Source organism: Scatophagus argus, chromosome 8, assembly GCF_020382885.2.
Source record: "Scatophagus argus isolate fScaArg1 chromosome 8, fScaArg1.pri, whole genome shotgun sequence".
NCBI classification, from domain to species: Eukaryota; Metazoa; Chordata; class Actinopteri; family Scatophagidae; genus Scatophagus; species Scatophagus argus.
Window position 1 is genome coordinate 11435222 of NC_058500.1, and position 18205 is coordinate 11453426.

The 18205-nt window shown below is 41.4% G+C and overlaps 3 protein-coding genes across 7 annotated transcripts; all 3 read right to left on the reverse strand.

The window, feature by feature from the left end:
• Window positions 1-738: 738 nt before the first annotated feature.
• lrrc23 (leucine rich repeat containing 23) lies at window positions 739-3574 on the reverse strand. Of its 2 annotated transcripts, none has more exons than XM_046396127.1 (9): window positions 3313-3574; window positions 3002-3154; window positions 2410-2519; window positions 2204-2261; window positions 1960-2101; window positions 1645-1775; window positions 1379-1515; window positions 1073-1274; window positions 739-984 (listed from the first exon to the last, which is right to left on the reverse strand). In XM_046396127.1, exons 2-9 carry the CDS (start codon window positions 3077-3079, stop codon window positions 952-954), a joined length of 891 nt encoding a protein of 296 aa, XP_046252083.1. In that variant the 5' UTR covers window positions 3080-3154; window positions 3313-3574; the 3' UTR covers window positions 739-951. The 2 variants fall into 2 exon arrangements, with proteins under 2 accessions (XP_046252083.1, XP_046252082.1); XM_046396126.1 differs by having other exon boundaries at window positions 2204-2324; window positions 3313-3557.
• Window positions 3575-3691: 117 nt separating this feature from the next.
• rbm10 (RNA binding motif protein 10) lies at window positions 3692-14472 on the reverse strand. Of its 2 annotated transcripts, none has more exons than XM_046396087.1 (23): window positions 14314-14472; window positions 13739-13811; window positions 13162-13648; window positions 12901-13071; window positions 12723-12792; window positions 10629-10702; window positions 9625-9711; window positions 9428-9488; window positions 9159-9314; window positions 8773-8933; window positions 8416-8513; window positions 8063-8150; window positions 7543-7747; window positions 7315-7421; window positions 7142-7223; window positions 6660-6751; window positions 6349-6537; window positions 5721-5915; window positions 5456-5512; window positions 5127-5324; window positions 4982-5029; window positions 4812-4867; window positions 3692-4440 (listed from the first exon to the last, which is right to left on the reverse strand). In XM_046396087.1, the coding sequence occupies exons 2-23, from the start codon at window positions 13753-13755 to the stop codon at window positions 4350-4352; spliced, it is 2790 nt and encodes a 929-aa protein (XP_046252043.1). In that variant the 5' UTR covers window positions 13756-13811; window positions 14314-14472; the 3' UTR covers window positions 3692-4349. The 2 variants fall into 2 exon arrangements, with proteins under 2 accessions (XP_046252043.1, XP_046252042.1); XM_046396086.1 differs by having other exon boundaries at window positions 9159-9317.
• Window positions 14473-14786: 314 nt separating this feature from the next.
• On the reverse strand, window positions 14787-18141 carry LOC124062984 (rho-related GTP-binding protein RhoA-C-like). 3 transcript variants are annotated; one of them, XM_046396151.1, is made up of 5 exons: window positions 18014-18141; window positions 17252-17407; window positions 16833-16953; window positions 16607-16737; window positions 14787-16516 (listed from the first exon to the last, which is right to left on the reverse strand). In XM_046396151.1, exons 2-5 carry the CDS (start codon window positions 17405-17407, stop codon window positions 16343-16345), a joined length of 582 nt encoding a protein of 193 aa, XP_046252107.1. In that variant the 5' UTR covers window positions 18014-18141; the 3' UTR covers window positions 14787-16342. The 3 variants fall into 3 exon arrangements, with proteins under 3 accessions (XP_046252107.1, XP_046252108.1, XP_046252109.1); XM_046396152.1 differs by having other exon boundaries at window positions 17252-17428; window positions 18014-18127; XM_046396153.1 differs by having other exon boundaries at window positions 17955-18044.
• Between the last annotated feature and the right edge of the window lie 64 nt (window positions 18142-18205).

The following is an 18205-nucleotide window of genomic DNA, read 5'->3' on the forward strand; positions in this document are numbered from 1 at the left end:
CCAATCATTGGACGAAGAGTGGTGATGGTATAAGTTACACAACAGATTCTGCCTTCTCAAATCCTTTTCATTCAATGACAGATACACTATATCTGTCATCTATACTAGATCTGTTAGATCTGAGTGCGCTTCCTTCTTATCATTTCCTTGATTCATTAGCAAATCACCAATAAATGGACACAGGCCCCTAAACACAACAAGTAGTCACAGTGTGGAGAATTTAGAAGAAGTAGTTTCATAACTTTGTCATGAAGTTACGAAGGAACACAGCAACAGGCAATTCACGCACCGTTTTGAAGACTTAATGCATAAAATGTGCCGTTTTTCCAGTTAGGTCAGTAGTTTACTTCCTGGATGTGGCAACAGTAGGAAATACTACCGACAACTACAGACTGCTAATCAGAAAAAAAATGTGTTATATTATACAGTGTGCATATTCGGTTCTTAGCCTATATGTATGTATAACTCATTATACATATGTTGATTTTTCCAAACATATCCTTGAACATGTCACTGTCTCTTTAAAGCTGCAGCTGGATGACTGCCAACAGGGAAGGTGGCAGTTTTTGCCCTCTCATCCTAACTCAGGGAAACACAAGAGAGTTTAGCCAGCAACACAAGGCAAAGGCACTCCCACATGACTTTTTCCTTAGTCACTGAGACATTGCTTGATAAATTCAACTTATTATTTGCATTTATACATGTGAATGGATGCATCAGAAATAAATATTTTCAAAATTTTAACGTTGAAAAAATACAGTGGCTTTAATAGTTAGTGTAAGAACATGTCACAAGCAACCGCAATGTACAATTTACATATGACACAAAGCCTATCATACATCTCAGACATTACTTTTTATATATTGCAATCACAGCCGTCCACCTATAAACAACAGGCCTGTGTTTTCAAGGAAGTCAAACACTTCCTCATTTTGACCATCATTACAAATCTCATGGGTCGGATATTTCCTCCTCTCTGAGTTCCTGAAATAGCATAATGTCATTAGAACAACCAGCAAAAGACAAGTTTTTGACCAACTATTGCACAAAGAAAAATGTTTCCTAGTTTTACCTTGATTCTCTCTTGGGCCTCAGCCCTCTCATCAGGGGAGACAGTATCTTTGTCAAGTCGCTCCAGTTGTGGCAGGACAACCAGTACACTCAGCCTATAGTCTGTCGATTCCACAAGAGGATTCTCAGATATGACCAAAACCTGCAGAGTTTTCGACACAAGCCTAAGGCATTGCAGGGCATTCTTATCCAAGTCATTGCCTCTGAGGAAGAGAGAGAGAGATAATTTTATTTGGTGTTTTACTGAATTTAAAACAGGAACCACCAATATGGGTCTAATCAGTCCTTCTGTGATACAACTATGTACCTAACGTTGAGGTATTGGAGACACTTCATGTTGGGGCTGAGGCCATCCAAAGTATTTAGTTGGTTGTCTCGAAGGTGAAGGGTGGTGAGACGCTCTAACCTCTCTAAACCCTCCAGATGTTTGATTACATTCTGTGCCTGAATGGAAAAGAAAAGAATAGTTATAAGCAGTCTGTTCTCTGGGTCGTTATGTGCATTTTAAGGCTGGTGTTAATAGATCAACACCCATCAATTGTGATATTAACCAAATCATAGCACTTTTATTACCAGATACAACCGCTGCAGGTTGGGGAGGTTGATGCCATTGGTTGTATCCAAGTGGTTTCCCCTCAGCTCTAAAGTTACCAGGTTGGCAAAACAGCCACTCTGAAGACCGCTCACTCTCTGAATACTGTTACCTGTCAGGGACGTTCCAAAATGTCATGTAAAGGCCTTTCCAAGTTCAGGCATCAGATATCTAATTAACACATTGACAGTAATGGCAATATTCCTCATTTGACTGACCATACTCTGGACTAGCAACAACCATTCACAGAGTATTATAGAAACATCATTAACCTGGCACAAAACCAACAAACCAACCTGTAAGACTGAGACTCTCCAAGGCAGGCCCGACCAGGCCATCTAGGTCTGTTAGCTGGTTCACTGCTACACTCAGCCACTGCAGGTAGGTCAGCTGAGCAAAAGGTTGCCCTTTGAAGCATGCCACAGCATTATTGTCAACCTAAAAAAAGATGAGACGTATTCAAGATTTACCATCAGTTAGAGTGAACAATACCGACCGCACAAGAGATATCCTTTTCTAAATGAATAAAGAGCTCCTTGCCTTAAGCCAGAGCAGCTGAGTCAGAGATGCCAGAGGAGAAAGATCACTAAGGTGGTTGCTGGACAGATCCAAAAAACGTATGTGAATATAACTGCTGATTGCAGCTATGTCAGTCAGTCCTCTGTAGGGTTGTGATGATAAATGTTAAATTAGAGACAGCCAGATTTAAAGGACAATCTAAACCAGATATATTTTTGCCCTCTTACTTGTCTTTTAAGTCCAGTTTGATAAACGCATGTCCAAGTCCATTTCCTGTTCGACACAGTAATGACAGCCCCTGACCTATGGTTTCTTGGGTCAGCTGGCAAACCTGTACCTAAAAGGCGTCAAAAGGGAAGACATCAAATTCATATATTCCTCCAAACTGTCAGTGGTACATACTCACTGTAGATAAAATGTACTAATGGACCCCACCATTAATTTTGTAGGGAGCCAAGCCCCAACACCACCCAACTTTTGAGCTATAAGCTTAGTCTTTCATGTAGAATTTCCTATGCTTAATTTAAACTTTGTTAGCAAAACTCCGCTTCAGATAAATGCAGCCGTCCACTAAACTAGTGGTTACATGTAAATACATGGCTTCAGTTTTAGGACCAGATAATCCAGTCTCGTTCCAGAGATTCTACCCGTTCACTTTTTGCTGTGGATTTATTTGTGCATTTCATGATATCCCACCCATGGATAACCTTCGAGACAAAGGCATGGGGCGAGAGGAGAGCTCTTTGTTTACAGCAGGTAACTAATGTCGTGGGGTCTTTAGTAGTAGTTTTTTATAAGTTGTCCCGCAGATGACTGTACCTTCTCGTCCCCTCCAACTTCTTCTTGGTGCGCTTCCTCTTCTCCCTCTACATCTGACAAGATTGCATCTTCATCCATGTCAGACGCCTTAATCAGTTTGGCTTTGGTTACGTTTTCGGGTCAATGTAGCGGACCAGTTGGTTAGCTAACCCACTGGGTAATAATGAAGAACAGACGGTGTTAGCAAGTGTTAGCTAAGCTAGTAGTACTTAAGACCTGCCAAAGTTACAGTACAGCTACCCCGTCAAACTGAGTAACATTACATGTATTTTACATGTACCAAACAACTTTGTCTTATCAAGTAAACTTACAGTACAAGCTCGTAATAACTCCTTAACACGGCTACATTTTAAATGCAGTTCATGTCTGACGGTTCAGACGTTCCCGACAAGCAAACCAGCAACCGCGTTTGTTGCTGTTGCCATGGAAACCCACCGGCTGCAACACCAGGGTATGTTGAAAACTCATTTGAACCACCTTTTAGGGTGCAACCAATGCGCTCTGCAACAGCTATACAAGTCTGAGAGTCAAGATGTTGCACTAGAGGCTTCATAAGAAGAGTTAAGAAGAGTATATTCCTCTTTTTTAAAACCGCCGATTTACAAAAGCACAGCTTGGGAAATTTCAGGTTAAATGTCGAAATATTAGCTACACTTTGCTGGGTTGCACATACATGACATAAATCAGAGGTAATGATGAAAATGTGTTATTTTTAGTTAATTTACATGAGTTTGATGATATACAGTCACATTATTTAACAAATACAGAAAAAAACTTTCTCCATACATAACTATTACACTGTGAATTTATAGTTGCAATATAACAAACTGAGACACTCTTCATCTACAATCTCACTAGTATGACCCTGTCCATTTCATGAGGCCAATCTCTTCTAAATGTATACACAGTTCATACCCAGATCAGTCATTCATTGAATGACGAGGCATGTAGCATTATATTTTTAAAAATCTATGGTGCATAGACAGTAATATTAGAAAACCCCATTTGCTGCCATAAAGATCTATAAAGATCTTTCAATTTCCAACAGCAAATGTTTCCCAATCACAAAAGCTTGTTCATCTCGCACACAAGCTCTGAAGCAAGTGAGAACTCAAAACTGCATCATTCAGGAAGAAAAACAAAAAAAGTGCATTCTGTGCAACATCCTGATGTCCACTGCTACAGGATCAGTTCATGAGTGGTACCACTGTTGAGGTAATTGTGATGTCAAACCAAAATTAAGAGGTTTAGCTATAGATATCTATATGATGTTAACTGTGAAGTGTTGTGTGCTAGGCTCTGTCGTTGTCCTGTACGGATCAGGAGGATGGGACTTTGGCGGAATGGTTCACTCCACTTGCATATTTCGCAGTAGAAGCCCCTTTTTCACGCCTCCCTGTAGCATCCTGGCACCGAGACTAGTGCCTCTGATCCCATCACTAATGAGACAAAAGAAAGGGGAGAGAAAAACAAACAAACATTGAACTCATATGCACACAAATCTGTGAGTGGAGCCTAATCTGCCATTGCCAGCAAATGGCTGTATTGGCATAGATGTGTTTTACTGGTTTGGAGTAAGAAACAGGCCTTACAATAACCGTCAGTGCTGATCAAACACAAGAATCACCACACACAGATGTAGATAGAATAGAAAACTCCAACTTAAACAGTAAAAGAGGAACAATACTTGGTAATATCCAGTATTTTGTAAATGACCCCACCAGCATACAACTGACATCAACTTCAAGACTGAGACAACTCTAAAGACATCAACATGGAGAGTCTTGTTTTTTATTTCACTGCTGCTTACATGGGGCTAAACTTCCTCCTCTTAGGATCAGGAGCTTCAGGGCCATCTGAAAGTCTCTGCAACCAAAAAAACAGTGAAATCAATACTAATTGCACTCGGTGAGTAACAAACATAACTGCTCAGTACAGTCTTGTCCAACTCCTACAGTCAGAACCTGAGATTTGACCAACCTCTTTTCCTGCAGTTTCCTGCTGGATTCTTCTTTGCTCCAAGTTTTGCTGAAGGTAGAGAAGTGAAGAGGTGCAACTTAAGACCTGATTACAAATGAATGTAATTAGGCTGCAAGTGTGTAAGTGTAACTGTTTGTGTAAGCACCTTATGTAGCTCAGAGAGCTGCTGGTGCCTGATGAGGGCCTCCTTGCTGGGGAACTGTCTCCTGCACAGCAGACAGGCCAGTTTAACCCAGTCTGTCATTCTCCCTTCCCTCTCATCTCTCTCACCACCTCCTTCTTCCTCACTGTCAGTTTCTCCACTGTAGGCTGGAACCAGACCCTGCTGCTGAGGTGGGGAGTGCTACAGAAATAAGATGTAAAGGACAAAAAGACAGAGTTAATAAAAGTTTGCTTGAAAAAAGGAACATCCCCTACAAAAAGAAGACATATAGCAGATACATAATGAAGACATCCTTGTGTTCAGGTCCTTACTTCGGTACTTTGACGAATCTGGTCAAGAAACATTTGAGGCCGCTCAGACAGTGCCCCCTAAAGAACAGAAAGCAAAATCAGTGGGATTAGCAGGTCAGTTAATACGACATTGTCTAAGGCACTGCTATTTGCAGTAGGGCAGGATTAATGGTAGTAGGAGTCTAGGCAACTCTCCTCTGACTGATGGACACTCCACCCCACTATGATAATCTGCTGCCCTGAAGGTTACACAGGTGTTTAGTGTGTCTGAGTAAGGGTCATGAACCTTTTTCTCCAAAACAGCATAGCCCGCGTCGGCACTAGCAGATTCTCTGCGGTCATCTAGGCGACTATGGCCAGGTACTCTAGTGTACCCAGGTGGTAGTGTTGTGGAGCTGACGGCAGTGGATGAGGAGACAGAACGCATGTTCTCCTTATGTCTGTTGAGACTCTTCGCCCAGCGCTCCATGTCTTTGGCAATCTATTAATATAAAGTTAAAGTGAAGACGTTAGCCAGTGAAATGGACTGAGCAGGAAAAGATTTACCATTTTGAAATGTCAAATTCTGGGAACGGCTCAATAGAAACAATACTTGCACAATATGATGCAATCAAAGTCAATAGCCCTTGAACAAACAGAACCTGGGTGGTGGTTACATTTTTCAGTTTTTGCTTAGAATATATAACACATGTTAAATAACTGAACTGAATCTTGTTATTTTGCCCACCAACAAAGATGTTGACCCATATATACTGAAATTTAACAGCTGTTTGCATTGTGTTTACTCTTTTACAGAGTTGTACAAATGTCCAATGAAGAAAACAAACAAAGAACAAAGCAAGCAAAAATCCATAAGTAAATATTTTCTGTACACATCTGTCAGCACTTGAACTTGTATTCAGTAGGTAGAGTACCTGTTGAGCAGTTTTATTCTTAGGTTTATCTTTTTTCTCCTTGCTGCCAGGAGAAGCAAACAGTGAGTCTGAAGGTGCTGCGCTCACAGGAGGACCTTCAGTGTTTGCCTGGTCAGTGGCTGCAGCAATGTAGGTTTGCTTGTCTCCATCCCAGTACATGTACTGCTGAGTGTGAGGGTTGTAGTAGTACTGCAGAGAGGAGGCGCACACAAAACCAGACTAAAAATGCTGAGCTAGAGGACAGATTGTGAAATGTCTTTCGAAAAGTGCTGGCTAAACATGTAAAATGTAGTGCATTGACCAATCTTTACCTGGGAGTTAGGGTCATAGTATAGTCCTGTGAGAGGGTCATAATAGTAGCCAGAACTTTCATCATATTGGTATGTGGACACATCTGGCACAGCTATAGTTAAAAGACACAGAACAGTCTCATCAACGTGAGATATTAAATTTAAAAACCTAAAGTCATCATAAAAGGTTAGCTTGACTACAGCCTAGTCATCCATACACTTTCTGATAACAGCTGAATTAAGATTAACAGTGACACATGTAAAAGCAATTTTGTATGCATGACTTCTTAATTTGAAAGTTTGGAAATTAGTTTATAGAGTGGCCTGATTGAATGAACAACTTCACTAATAACTGTAAATACATGTAATGTTGCAACAGGCATTTTAATGTTTTTGAAGCTAACTCAATTCTTAAATCCGTTGTTTTAATCTTTTTCTTTGGGGTTTCAACCCTGCCAATCAATTTTAAAACAGTAGCAAACGCTGGACACACAGCGCCTTACGATATTGCTGCAGCTCATGTTCAGTGCCCGGAGTAGCAGGTTGGCTGGGAGCAGCTGGTTGTGGTTTCCCTACTATCTCAACCTGTGGAAAGACAGAGTTCTTAAAGAGAATAACTGAATGAAATGATAAGAATGCACAAGGCAAAGAGGACAAGCGGACAGTAATGCTGTACCTGTGTGACTGGTGTGGTGGTCGCTGTGGTGAGAGCAGTCTGTGTGTGAGTGGGAAGCTGCTGCACGACTGCTGATCCAGACGTCACTGCCTCAGATGAAACGGTGACTGTACATGGGCAAGCAGGCGCAAACAGGTGGCCTAAGTTCAACTGCATTTCAAGTTCAATTCAAATTCAAACACCTGTATAGATCATTTGGGTGGTTTACTTAACCTGTGTGATACCAACCTGGGGCTGCTCCTCCTGTGTATGCCCCCATCAGGGCTGCTCCTGCACTGGGCAAAGCAGCAACCCTGGCATCTGCCTGGGCCTTGAAAGTTGTGCCATCTTGCCCACAGTATTCATTTCCTTCTTGACTATATGCTACTGCTGCCCCCTGCTGATAGATTGCTGTATCTACACTCTGGCCTCCACCTGATCCATTCTGAGCAGTCTGAGAATGATTTTCAAAAATAGAATTACCACCTTAAAGTTGTATACTTCATCATCAAGCCTATACAGTATTACATATGTATGTGCATATAGGACAACTCTGAAAGGTTTCATTAAATCTGGCATTTAGATTACATTCTCTTGAGGTGTTCCTGAGATATTGCATTTATGGGAATGGGAGGGACAACATGAAAACATAATGGCTCCGGCCACAGATAATGCTGGTGTGGAGGCAGAGAAACACGAGAATATGCTCATAAACATACAATTTGAAATTAAATATATGTTGCAACCTCATGTTTGTCAGACAGGTTACCTGGGTGACAGCCCACTGTGCAGCAGCTATAGCTGTGCTGGCCACTGTTGCAGCACTCACTCTGTTGCCATCCGTCAGGAACACATCACTAACACGGCAAAGAGGCACAAACAGGGTTTCAGTGAGTTGTTTCTTGTAGCACTAAAACACAACAATGCCTTTATTTTAGGCCACTGACTTTTTATCGTTTCCAAAGATATTTCTTATCTACTTTATTCACATGACCACTGTGAGTTTTAATGGGATGTGGTAAACATTGCCTACTTGAACCCACATTCATTCATTTATTGTCCAATAATGTTCAGTGCTCTTGTGTTTTCTTCATGGCCAAGTTTCAGCATGTAAGTGTTTACCGTTTGGAGCCTTTGGCAAACTCCACCACAATAGTCTTCCCGTCAATTGAGAGAGCTGGCTGGAGAGCCTGCAAGATCTGGAGCAGCTGAGATGCCTCCTGTTGATCAAACATAAAGAGACCAGTGAGTTTGTGTGCTTGCATTCACATGTAACTATCTATGCATACATGTAAGTTTAGGAAAAGCTTATTTCATAGATAGATAGATATTTTATTGATCCCGAGGAAAATTCAAGTACACAAGAACACAAAAATGCCAATATATTTAAATGTCAGTTAAATATAAGTGAATGACAATTCACAAATACATCTGTCCAACACTTGCGCATATGTGTGTCTGTTTCATCATGTTTCTCACCACAATGGTAGACAGCTGTAGAAAGGCAAAGCCCCTGTTTAAATGTGTGTGCTTGTCCTTGATTAGGCGAACATTGGAAGGGGAGAGAGTTGCAAATGGAGCCAAAGCAGACAAGATAGCTTCCAACGAAGTATGTGGTCCAAGGTTTCGTAGTATCAGAGCTGGTGTAGGAGAGGATGAGAGAATATTATATTCTCAAATATGAGATGTAAAAATTCGGGTACCAGGCAATATGCAGTGTCATGAAACCAAGTATCCTTTGACCACTCTCTCCTTCTGGTATATAACAATTAAAAAATTAACAAAAAAAGATTACACAAAACGTAAGTATTTCTTAACAGAAGAGATTACCACGGTAAGGAAAAATTGTCAATAAGTGGACTCACTATCATTGGCAACATCTGCCTGCTGTGTAGCCTGTCCTGGGTTGACAGCAGGACCAGAAGAGTGGTAAGGTGGTGGCAAGGGCAATAAGCCTTGGGCTCCCTCCTTTTGAAGACCACCAGGCAAGTCCCTCTGCAACTGGGGCAACTTCAGCTCAGCTTCTGGGGAAAAACAACATGTGACATTCATTTATCATTCTATAGTGAATGAGAGCTTGTGTTATTGTAAAAGAGAATAGCTGTGATATTTACAGCAGGGGGTAAAACTGTACCTGATTTAGGCACACTGCATTTGAAGCACTTCTCTCTCCTTTTAAAGTTTTGCACACCACACTGTTGGCATGTTACATGACAAACTGTTAAAAGACTTCTTAAAAGAATTAGCTGCTACAGTAACTGATATACAATACATACATAAACACTGAGATTTTCATATACGCATGCTATACAGTGCAAACACACACACAACCTTGTTGCAGAGCCAGTCCTCGTTGGCACGTGGTTTTGGGTCGCTGTAGTGCATTGACACTCTTTGTCCCAGAATCAACAGCACTCCCTGAAAGAAAAAGAAAGAGAGGGAGGGGAAACAAAGAATGACTATCAACAATAATTAGGCCACACATGCCAGAGAAAGGCCTCATCTCACAAGAGAGAGAGAGAATGACGAGAAGGAAAGGGAGGCAGAGAAAGAGAGTAGATCTGAGGCTGAAAGAAAGAGGACACCAGAGTATTGCAACCTTCAGCTTTAGGAAATTGGGACGGACTGTGATGGTGTATAGTGTGTATGTGCCCATTTTTAAGGACACAATGTATTTTGTTCAATTGTGTCATCCCTCCCCCCTTAAGGGGAAACCTTTTCACAGTTTTTCACACATCCCATCCCACTGTCACAACCTTCACCCCTCAAAAATAGACAATAGCTCCATCCTAAAGATGTAATAATGGTAGATGACCCAGATGTGAAAGGCTCAAAAACAAGAAAATGAAGTTCTATAGTGGTTCTGATTCAACACACAATAGACCATGTGAAAACTTTTATTCACATACTATCCCAAAGGTGGTACTGTCAACTTAGGAGAGAGTGTAAGAACTGAGGAAAGAGGAGTCCTCTATTAAAAGAGGAGCTTTATCAGACAAATGATGACCAAATGTGACTGGGAGGGTTTAGTTATGAAACTATGTCACTGGGGCCCAGACAGAGAGACATCAGCATCATGTGAATATGCCTGTTTTTGGAATTGCATATAAGGAGAAAGAGCATCTGAATTTTTCCTCAAAGTGTAAAGACTTACTTACCTACCTACCTCCCTCAGGGTGAAAAATTATTTCTCCACTCTGATTGTACCATACTGGAATGCATCATGAGGACATGACAGGGCAAGATGTGACTGTGCCTTTGTCCTGATATTAACCCATATGTCCCATTGTATGGATGTATATATGTGTATGTGTGTCTGTGTAGGGGAGAGTGACCTGGTTGGTCTCCATCCAGCGGGTGGCCTCCTGTATGACATTAAACTCGACGAAGGCGAATCCTCGGCTCTGACCTGGACACCGCCCAGCGCCATGGTAACCGAACAACAACAACAACAACATAACAACAACGCAGTGAGGGGTTAGTGCTTCATGTCCAGAGGAGAGAGAGAGACCCTGTATCACCACTAATAAAATAAATCATTGCTTCCTCTCTCCCTTGGAAATAACACACTTGCCAGCCAGTTGGAGAGGTGCGGTCACAAATTCTCTGCAAGGGTGGGAGGACGCAATGTCAAGTATCTCAACAGGGTCAAGGAGAGAGGGAGAGAGAGGGAGAATGCTACCCACTCATCAGTTTGAGTCTGAGTTCTTTGGATTTGAATGATGAAGCACCCAGGCAAAACAGACACACAAACACACACACACACACACACAAACATTTCTCAAGAGTCAGAGCAGAGTCTGAACTATATAGCACGGTGGTGTAATGTCTGATTTTACACACTCCATATCCTGTCCATGCATTATTATAACTGACTGATAACACATTAATACAACATTTTGTGGATTTGTTACTGCTTTTTTAAATAAAAACTGTGTATGGCATTACATGGAGTGTAATCACAGAAGGTAATAATTTAAACATTTTAAACTGAGAGTGACTTGTCCTAAAAACAGAAAAACAGTGATGTGAGGGTGAGAGAAACAGCAGTGCGGGAGACTGTAAGTGCGCCATTAAGATAGGCACACCTTACAGACAATCAGTGAGTTAGCAAAGGGAGAGGCCAATGAGACAATGACCTTAATGGAAAACCATTAGCAAAAGACCAGCTTTTCTGAGTGGTATGGATGACTGATACTCATATAGCTGAGAGGTAGGTGTAACTAGGCTTGCCGCAGTAAGACAGTGTTAAACAGTGTTCGGGCGTACACCAATTACATCAATTACTCACTGTTTTTAAAGAAAAAGTAAGCCTATTTAATTAATTAATTAGCAGCGCACATTCATAAAATAAAAGCTTAATTTGTAAAATAAAAACCATATTATCAATATTTAGTTAGATGACGGACGACAATTATAAAGTTGAACTGTTTGTCGCAGCACAGCGTAGCAGGGGCCAGAGGTCATTCCCCAAGCGATGAGAGTAAGGAGAGTTGATGGTGGACAAGATGATGGCAGGGAATTTGGTGTCAAAGCAAAAAGCAAAATTGCCAATTGAACAGTTTTTCAGATTTAAACCTTGCACCAACAGGGACTCTGGTAACGTTAATGACGCAGTCTGTAAACTTTGTCTGACAAAGGCGGCACCTCTAATCTACAAACACACGTTCAAGTGCACCAAAAGAGAGAAGCTGTTAAAATAGATTCCGCAGTTAAAGCTCGACCAGAGAGGTCAGACTTAAAGCCAGTTGTTTGCCCTAACCCTAAAATTAAAAATTATTTTAAAATACATAAATACATTTATGGGAATATGTTTGATGTAGTCAGTAACACTGGGGTTGTTATGAGTTTATTCAGTGGTGGAACAATTTCCTCACCACGGCATCCCAAGCTGCAGCACTTGCATTCTAACCCACACCCATTCTGAAATAGCCTCAATGACAATCCCAATCAAACAAAATATGTTTCTGCTGCTCATTTCTCACTAGACGCTATTGGTTCGTGAGGATTGTTCATCTTCTCAGATCCATCACATTTGAAGATGGAAGTTGCAGAATCATGAAAGAGCAAAGGCTTGGGGGGGCCAAGGTGAGAAGGAAAACTAAAGCCATGGAGTGAAGATCGAGTAAGAATTCCGACACCAGCAGACAAAAGAATCGAAGCACAAATCTAAGCAAAAGCCTGCGTGACTACACAAATATAAATGTGTTCTTTGTATCAGCTATCTACCCCGCTGTCAGTATGAAGAAAGATGGTGACAGGAAGACTGAAGAAAAGGGAAGACGCTTATTAATAAGAGAGAGAATGAGCACATAAGTTAAAGTCACCCGAGAGAGCAATGAAGATGAAAGATCTAGTAATGGATGAGTGTGACACAAAGGGAGAGTAAAGAAGAGAAGACAAATTCGGGGCGATGGACAATTTCTCACCTGAAGACTTGTTCCTCATGAGGCGAACCTCTCTTGGCTGGATTCCCTGTTCCTGAAGTTGTGCTCGGATCTATGAGCACAGAGGCATTACTGACATTCAAGTCTACTAACAACAAGGCTCATGCATCATCAGACCACTGTAGAGACAAACACACATGCTCCAGTAACGTACGCTTACCTCATTAGCGGTAGCGTTGGGTGGCAGCATGCGAAGCATTATGATGTTGCTTGGCCTCTGGTTGTGTTCTAGATCTGCACGATAGTCCTGGTCCCTCTGATCCAAATCCTCAAGGGACAAGTCTGAACCAGCAGTCCCACAACTATGCTCCTCTGGCCCCACTGGAAAAGCCTGCACAGAACAATCACAAATGAAGAAACAATCAACAATGAAATACAACTGTTGCAGCTTGGTAAAGAGGATGGACTTGCTATGGCTCACCCTCCTCTTCAATGCACCACGAGAGAACCTGTCCTCCTCTCTCTGTCTTGCTGCATTGTATTCCATCGCTTCAGTATGGGCACCACCACGAGCCCAGCTGACATCCCTGTTTCCTGAATGAGGGGCACTGTTCTCAGGAAAGCCTCTTCCACCCTTCCCCCGACCCCTTTCGTGCAAGCCAGTCCTTAACTGCTCAAATACCTGCCTGGATCCCTCCTCCCCTCCCTGGAGCAAGGGAAGGACTAGATCAGGCTGTGACTGAGAGCAAGGGGGCCACAGGAGACCTTTTCCCTCATGGCCAATATCCCCTCGCCCATCTCCTCTCTGGTGAAAGCCTGAGTGGTCTTGGAAGTCACGGGCACCCAGTGATTGCTCATCACGACTGTATGGTCTGTTTGTTTCTGCCTCCTCGTCCTCCTGTCCATAGCCTCTGTAGTCCATGTCCCTAAAGTTGCCATAGCGACCTGTGCGGTCACCTCGCCCACCCCTGTTGACCACGACAGACAATGTAAGGGACTTGCCTGACTCGACACATGTACTCTCCGGGGGGAGGGTTTATATCATGAGTTTAACTCACCTCTGTTCATAGTCCATGCTGATCCACTGACTGCTCCTGGTCCTTCTTCTATTTGGTTACAGCATTTAATTCTCTGGAAGTACATCAGCATTTTACATTTCTGCATGAGACGCAATAGTCAAAAGACTCATACGGCTAACTGTGACTAACTTGTGCGTATACCCTTTCTCTTAGAATCCCAAAGTCAAAACTCCTACGCGATCATTTTACAAACAGAAGCAGGTAGTACTGTCACCAGGTTAACTGTATTTTTTTTTAATATTAACTGACTGTCCAACTTTGAATAACATCACTTTCCTTACTGCTTTACCAGTGCCTCACCAAAAGACACAAACAAAGGAATAACCATTCATGACTAATAAATACATGTGTTCATGAGGCACATGCTCATCCTTGAGATACAAAAGGGAGTATTCAACAATGACGTACGGCGGTCATCTCGGTTAGCGGACAAGCTAACTATTTTAGCCTGAGGTTTGCTAGCAAGTGCTGGCACAGAGACTGTCTTCAAACGGCTGTCACCCGTTGCAAACAAAACAACTGCGTTTGTAATGTAAAATAAGACAAATACTTACCAGCGCCACAAGTAACCAAAAGCAGTTCTTTGCATGTCACGTTGAAACCCAAGTGAGAATGGTGTTTTATTTTTTTCCGTGAGCCAAGTGTAATTATTTTTCAGGGAACCAAGTGTAAAATGGCCACAGCAAGACATTTCAGAGTGGGAGGGACCAATACCTGGCTCTAGTATTTGATTGGTGTTTGGAGAGCGAACCAAAGAGAGAACACATTAATGTCGACGATGATTGGTCAAGACAAACAGGCCAACCCGAAACTATTTCTCCATGGCTGACAAAGTGGGTGTACGTGAATGACAATTGACGCGTTTCTGTCGTCCTCATTTCGGATATAGAATCATTGAATCAGATATTTGATAGGTTATGAGAGTTTTTATTTGGGTAGAAAGCTAATTAAAATGAATGCAGAAATATAGATTACTGTAATTAGGAATGATTGGATCAAAGAACACATAAATACCTTACAACAGAACCCCTATTGTCAGCTTTATTTGGAAAAAAAAAATCCAGAAATCCTAATATGTCACAGTACAAAAAAACAAAAGAATAAAGAAAAAAACCCAAACTGGTCTAGCAGCCCACCCCCAAAACTTTCCAGCCTTGCACTCCAAGCTTGACCTTCAATTAATTAAACAATACTACAGTTACAATTTATGATTTAACTGACATAAGCTGATCATAACAGCAGGATTAAGTAAAATGATTAAAATATACTAAGAACATTAGAGACATCAACATTAAAAAGTTATAGTACAATAATGACAATATCATTGAGGGGGAAGGGCAGGGAGAGTTGAGTAAAAGGCAAACTTGTAATACACATCAATAACATGTCCTTACAAAGCCTTGTAAGACATACAGTACATAATGGACATTAGAGTAATAAGATAAGCCTATAATCTATCTGAAAGAATATTCAACTTATCAACTACACCACTCATGATTTGACCCACCGATTAACACAATCAAATGAATCTCAATACACACAAAAAAGGTCCTAAAAACTGATAATATGCTTAACCTGATTGTGCCTCTAGGTATAGTACAATATATTCCAGTAAAGAGAGGGTTTCTATGTCACTCTGAGTAGCTGTTAATTCCATTACCCATCTGAGCCATAAAATGTGGCCATCAGTCGGTAACTTTGGCATGGAAACAAGGGGTTAGGTCAGTGACGCAGAAGGCCTTTCCATGCATACAGTACGTAGACACATATGTTAATAGACATCCACACAAATATACACATTCATTGCATGCAGATCTGCACTGGAGAAAACAAACCACCATACAGTTGCCCACATCCATCCACACACACACACACACGCATACTCTTAAGTACAGGTAAGTAATTCGGTATGGGAAAATATCTCATACAATCTAGTTTGGGCATACCCCTGCATAGCGCCTGAGTCAAAATATGGGCCTGAAGGAGCCAAGCCAATGACAGGGAGAAAGCATTCACAAATGCAATGTGTAGACACTACAAATGACAAAATAATACCCCATCTAAGTTACAAATCTCTACCCCACAACTTAACTCTTATTGACCACTGATTGCAAGGCACTACATGTAGGCGATACTGTGTAAAATCCACTTAGACATGGCCTTAATTCAAAACTATTATATTTATGTCTTTTTTCCATCTTTCTTTGTCATGTCCCCATTGTCTTTGGACTGGCAAGGACCTTTTCTCTCTTCATTCCAATTATGGCACGTTTCAATCCGTTTACATCTACTCAACTTAAAATCACCCCCGACCCCCTGTCCTACAGACTTAAATCTAGGTCTGAAAGTTTTGATAGATGCAAGCAAAATGGCACAAAACCTAATGTATAGACCAAGATCCAAGCTGAGGAAGCCTATCAAACAATTTCAGACCTGCTTTAATTTGCTGAGGATAATTAGGTGATCAGAATTGAGCATTCACAAACATTTCAGAACATTCCCATTATTCTCCCCTATGTCAAATATCAATGGAAACTGCATTCTCCATCTGCGCTTGACAGCAGCTTCCTCTACTCCCAGAGCCTATAACAGAAGGCAGGCGGACTTTTTGCCACGTTTCTTGGCCTGCAGTGCTGCTCTAGTTGCCATCTCAAAGACTTCCCTCACACCATCTTTGGTTTTGGCGGAACACTCTTGGTAGCCGTAGGCACTGATGCGATTGGCCATCTCCTTGCCATCTTCATATTTTACTGGCTCCTGGAGACATTTTTCAAAGGGAAGGTTTACATTTTGACATTTATACCAAAACATGTGTACATGTAGGCATGTTTGGAACAAAACACTGACCTGTTTCATTTTGGCAAGCTCTCTTCGGGTGTGCTCATCATTGCGCAGATCTTTTTTATTCCCCACCAATATGATGGGAACATTTGGACAGAAGTGTTTCACTTCAGGTGTCCATTTCTCAGGAATATTCTCTACAGAGAGGGAAAGAATGCAGCATTTAGCAACATATCATTTTAACAATCACAATGTTCAATAGATAGAGGTGTGACTTTGGCAGAGACAATACCTAAACTATCAGGACTGTCTACAGAGAAGCACATGAGAATAACATCAGTGTCAGGGTAGGAGAGAGGCCTCAGTCTGTCATAGTCTTCTTGACCTGCTGTATCCCAAAGTGCTAGCTCTACCTGAGAAAAAAAGACAGATAGATGCATACACATGAAGACAGATGTATGGTTAATGGATCAAGTCAGTAATTGAGAAAAATAATCTGAAGGATTTATCAATGATGAAAATAATTGTGACAATGACACTATCGTCTCTGGTAAAGTGTGAGGAACATTTCTCAAAATTTTCTTCCATTTTATGAGCCGAACAACAACTTGAAAAAAAATAAATACTGGTAAAACTATTATTACTTGTTTTGCAGGCACACTGTACAGAGGTCCCTAGACCCTAGTTTACAGCCAGTGTTTTATACCTTACCTGTTTCCCATCCACTTCAATGTCGGCCACATAGTTCTCGAACACAGTGGGGACATAGACCTCGGGGAACTGGTCCTTACTGAAGACAATGAGCAGACAAGTCTTCCCACATGCACCATCCCCAACTATCACCAACTTCTTCCTGATGGCAGCCATCTGTTTTTAAAAAAAAAAAGTCTGAAGAGTCCAAAACATAATTATAAAAGTTACACAAGGTTACATCAAGTCACTAATGTATCACTAATAATACTTCCACTTGTGATTTTACCTACAGTGTACTGATGGAAAAAATAGGTTGAAGACGTTTAACGTTTAAATCTGATGATGCTATTACAATGCTAAACATGCTATGTTTCAACAACATTTCCCCTTGGTTGGCACTAAACGTTAGAAGCAATAGCTCAGACAATGTTAATTGCACACCAGCCTTTTTATATCTTTAAGATTCACTAAAAATATCCTGATATACGACATGAATCTAAACCAAAACGCCTGCTTCAGAGGTAAAGGGTGTAAACATATAACATTTCCGTGCTGTGTTTCCATTTCTGCTGAAAGGCTGTTCAGTGAAGTCTGGGCCTGTCAAACCAGCTAACATTAGCTACCAAGAAAACTAGCGGTGTTTCCCGTGGTTTAGATTGCTGTCGGTCAAGGTATTCTCTATGAAATGATAACTACAAGATTCATCGCACTACCGTCATACCTCTGTGACTGAAACAAGAATCGTCTTAAAGTTTAAAAGCTGTCGCTGAATATGATTACCGCTTAATGTTTCTGTGTCCGCCTTTCTCCTCTTCCTGACCGACTGGAAAACTCCGCCCACAGCCCATACGCATGCGCACAAAACGCATTCGTCAGCAGTCTGTGGAACCTTTACTGACACTAACAATGTTAGACCTATGAAGTTGAGAAACAGTAACAATAGTAATATTTATGTCCGTGACAAGTCAGACT

What these genes read in the sequence shown, in the direction of transcription:
- lrrc23 (XM_046396126.1), bottom strand. Translation starts at nt 3,079, where the DNA reads ATGGATGAAGATGCAATCTTGTCAGATGTAGAGGGAGAAGAGGAAGCG. An exon ending in AAGTTGGAGGGGACGAGAAG is followed by an intron (nt 2,520 to 3,001) that starts GTACAGTCATCT and finishes GACGCCTTTTAG; the next exon opens with GTACAGGTTTGCCAGCTGAC. An exon ending in AGGCCCAAGAGAGAATCAAG is followed by an intron (nt 985 to 1,072) that starts GTAAAACTAGGA and finishes ATGCTATTTCAG; the next exon opens with GAACTCAGAGAGGAGGAAAT.
- rbm10 (XM_046396086.1), bottom strand. An exon ending in CCACCACACCAGTCACACAG is followed by an intron (nt 7,224 to 7,314) that starts GTACAGCATTAC and finishes GTCTTTCCACAG; the next exon opens with GTTGAGATAGTAGGGAAACC. An exon ending in AGAATAAAACTGCTCAACAG is followed by an intron (nt 5,916 to 6,348) that starts GTACTCTACCTA and finishes TTATATTAATAG; the next exon opens with ATTGCCAAAGACATGGAGCG.
- LOC124062984 (XM_046396151.1), bottom strand. Translation starts at nt 17,407, where the DNA reads ATGGCTGCCATCAGGAAGAAGTTGGTGATAGTTGGGGATGGTGCATGT. An exon ending in TTGAAGTGGATGGGAAACAG is followed by an intron (nt 16,954 to 17,251) that starts GTAAGGTATAAA and finishes TTTTTTTCTCAG; the next exon opens with GTAGAGCTAGCACTTTGGGA. An exon ending in AGACAGTCCTGATAGTTTAG is followed by an intron (nt 16,738 to 16,832) that starts GTATTGTCTCTG and finishes CCCTCTCTGTAG; the next exon opens with AGAATATTCCTGAGAAATGG.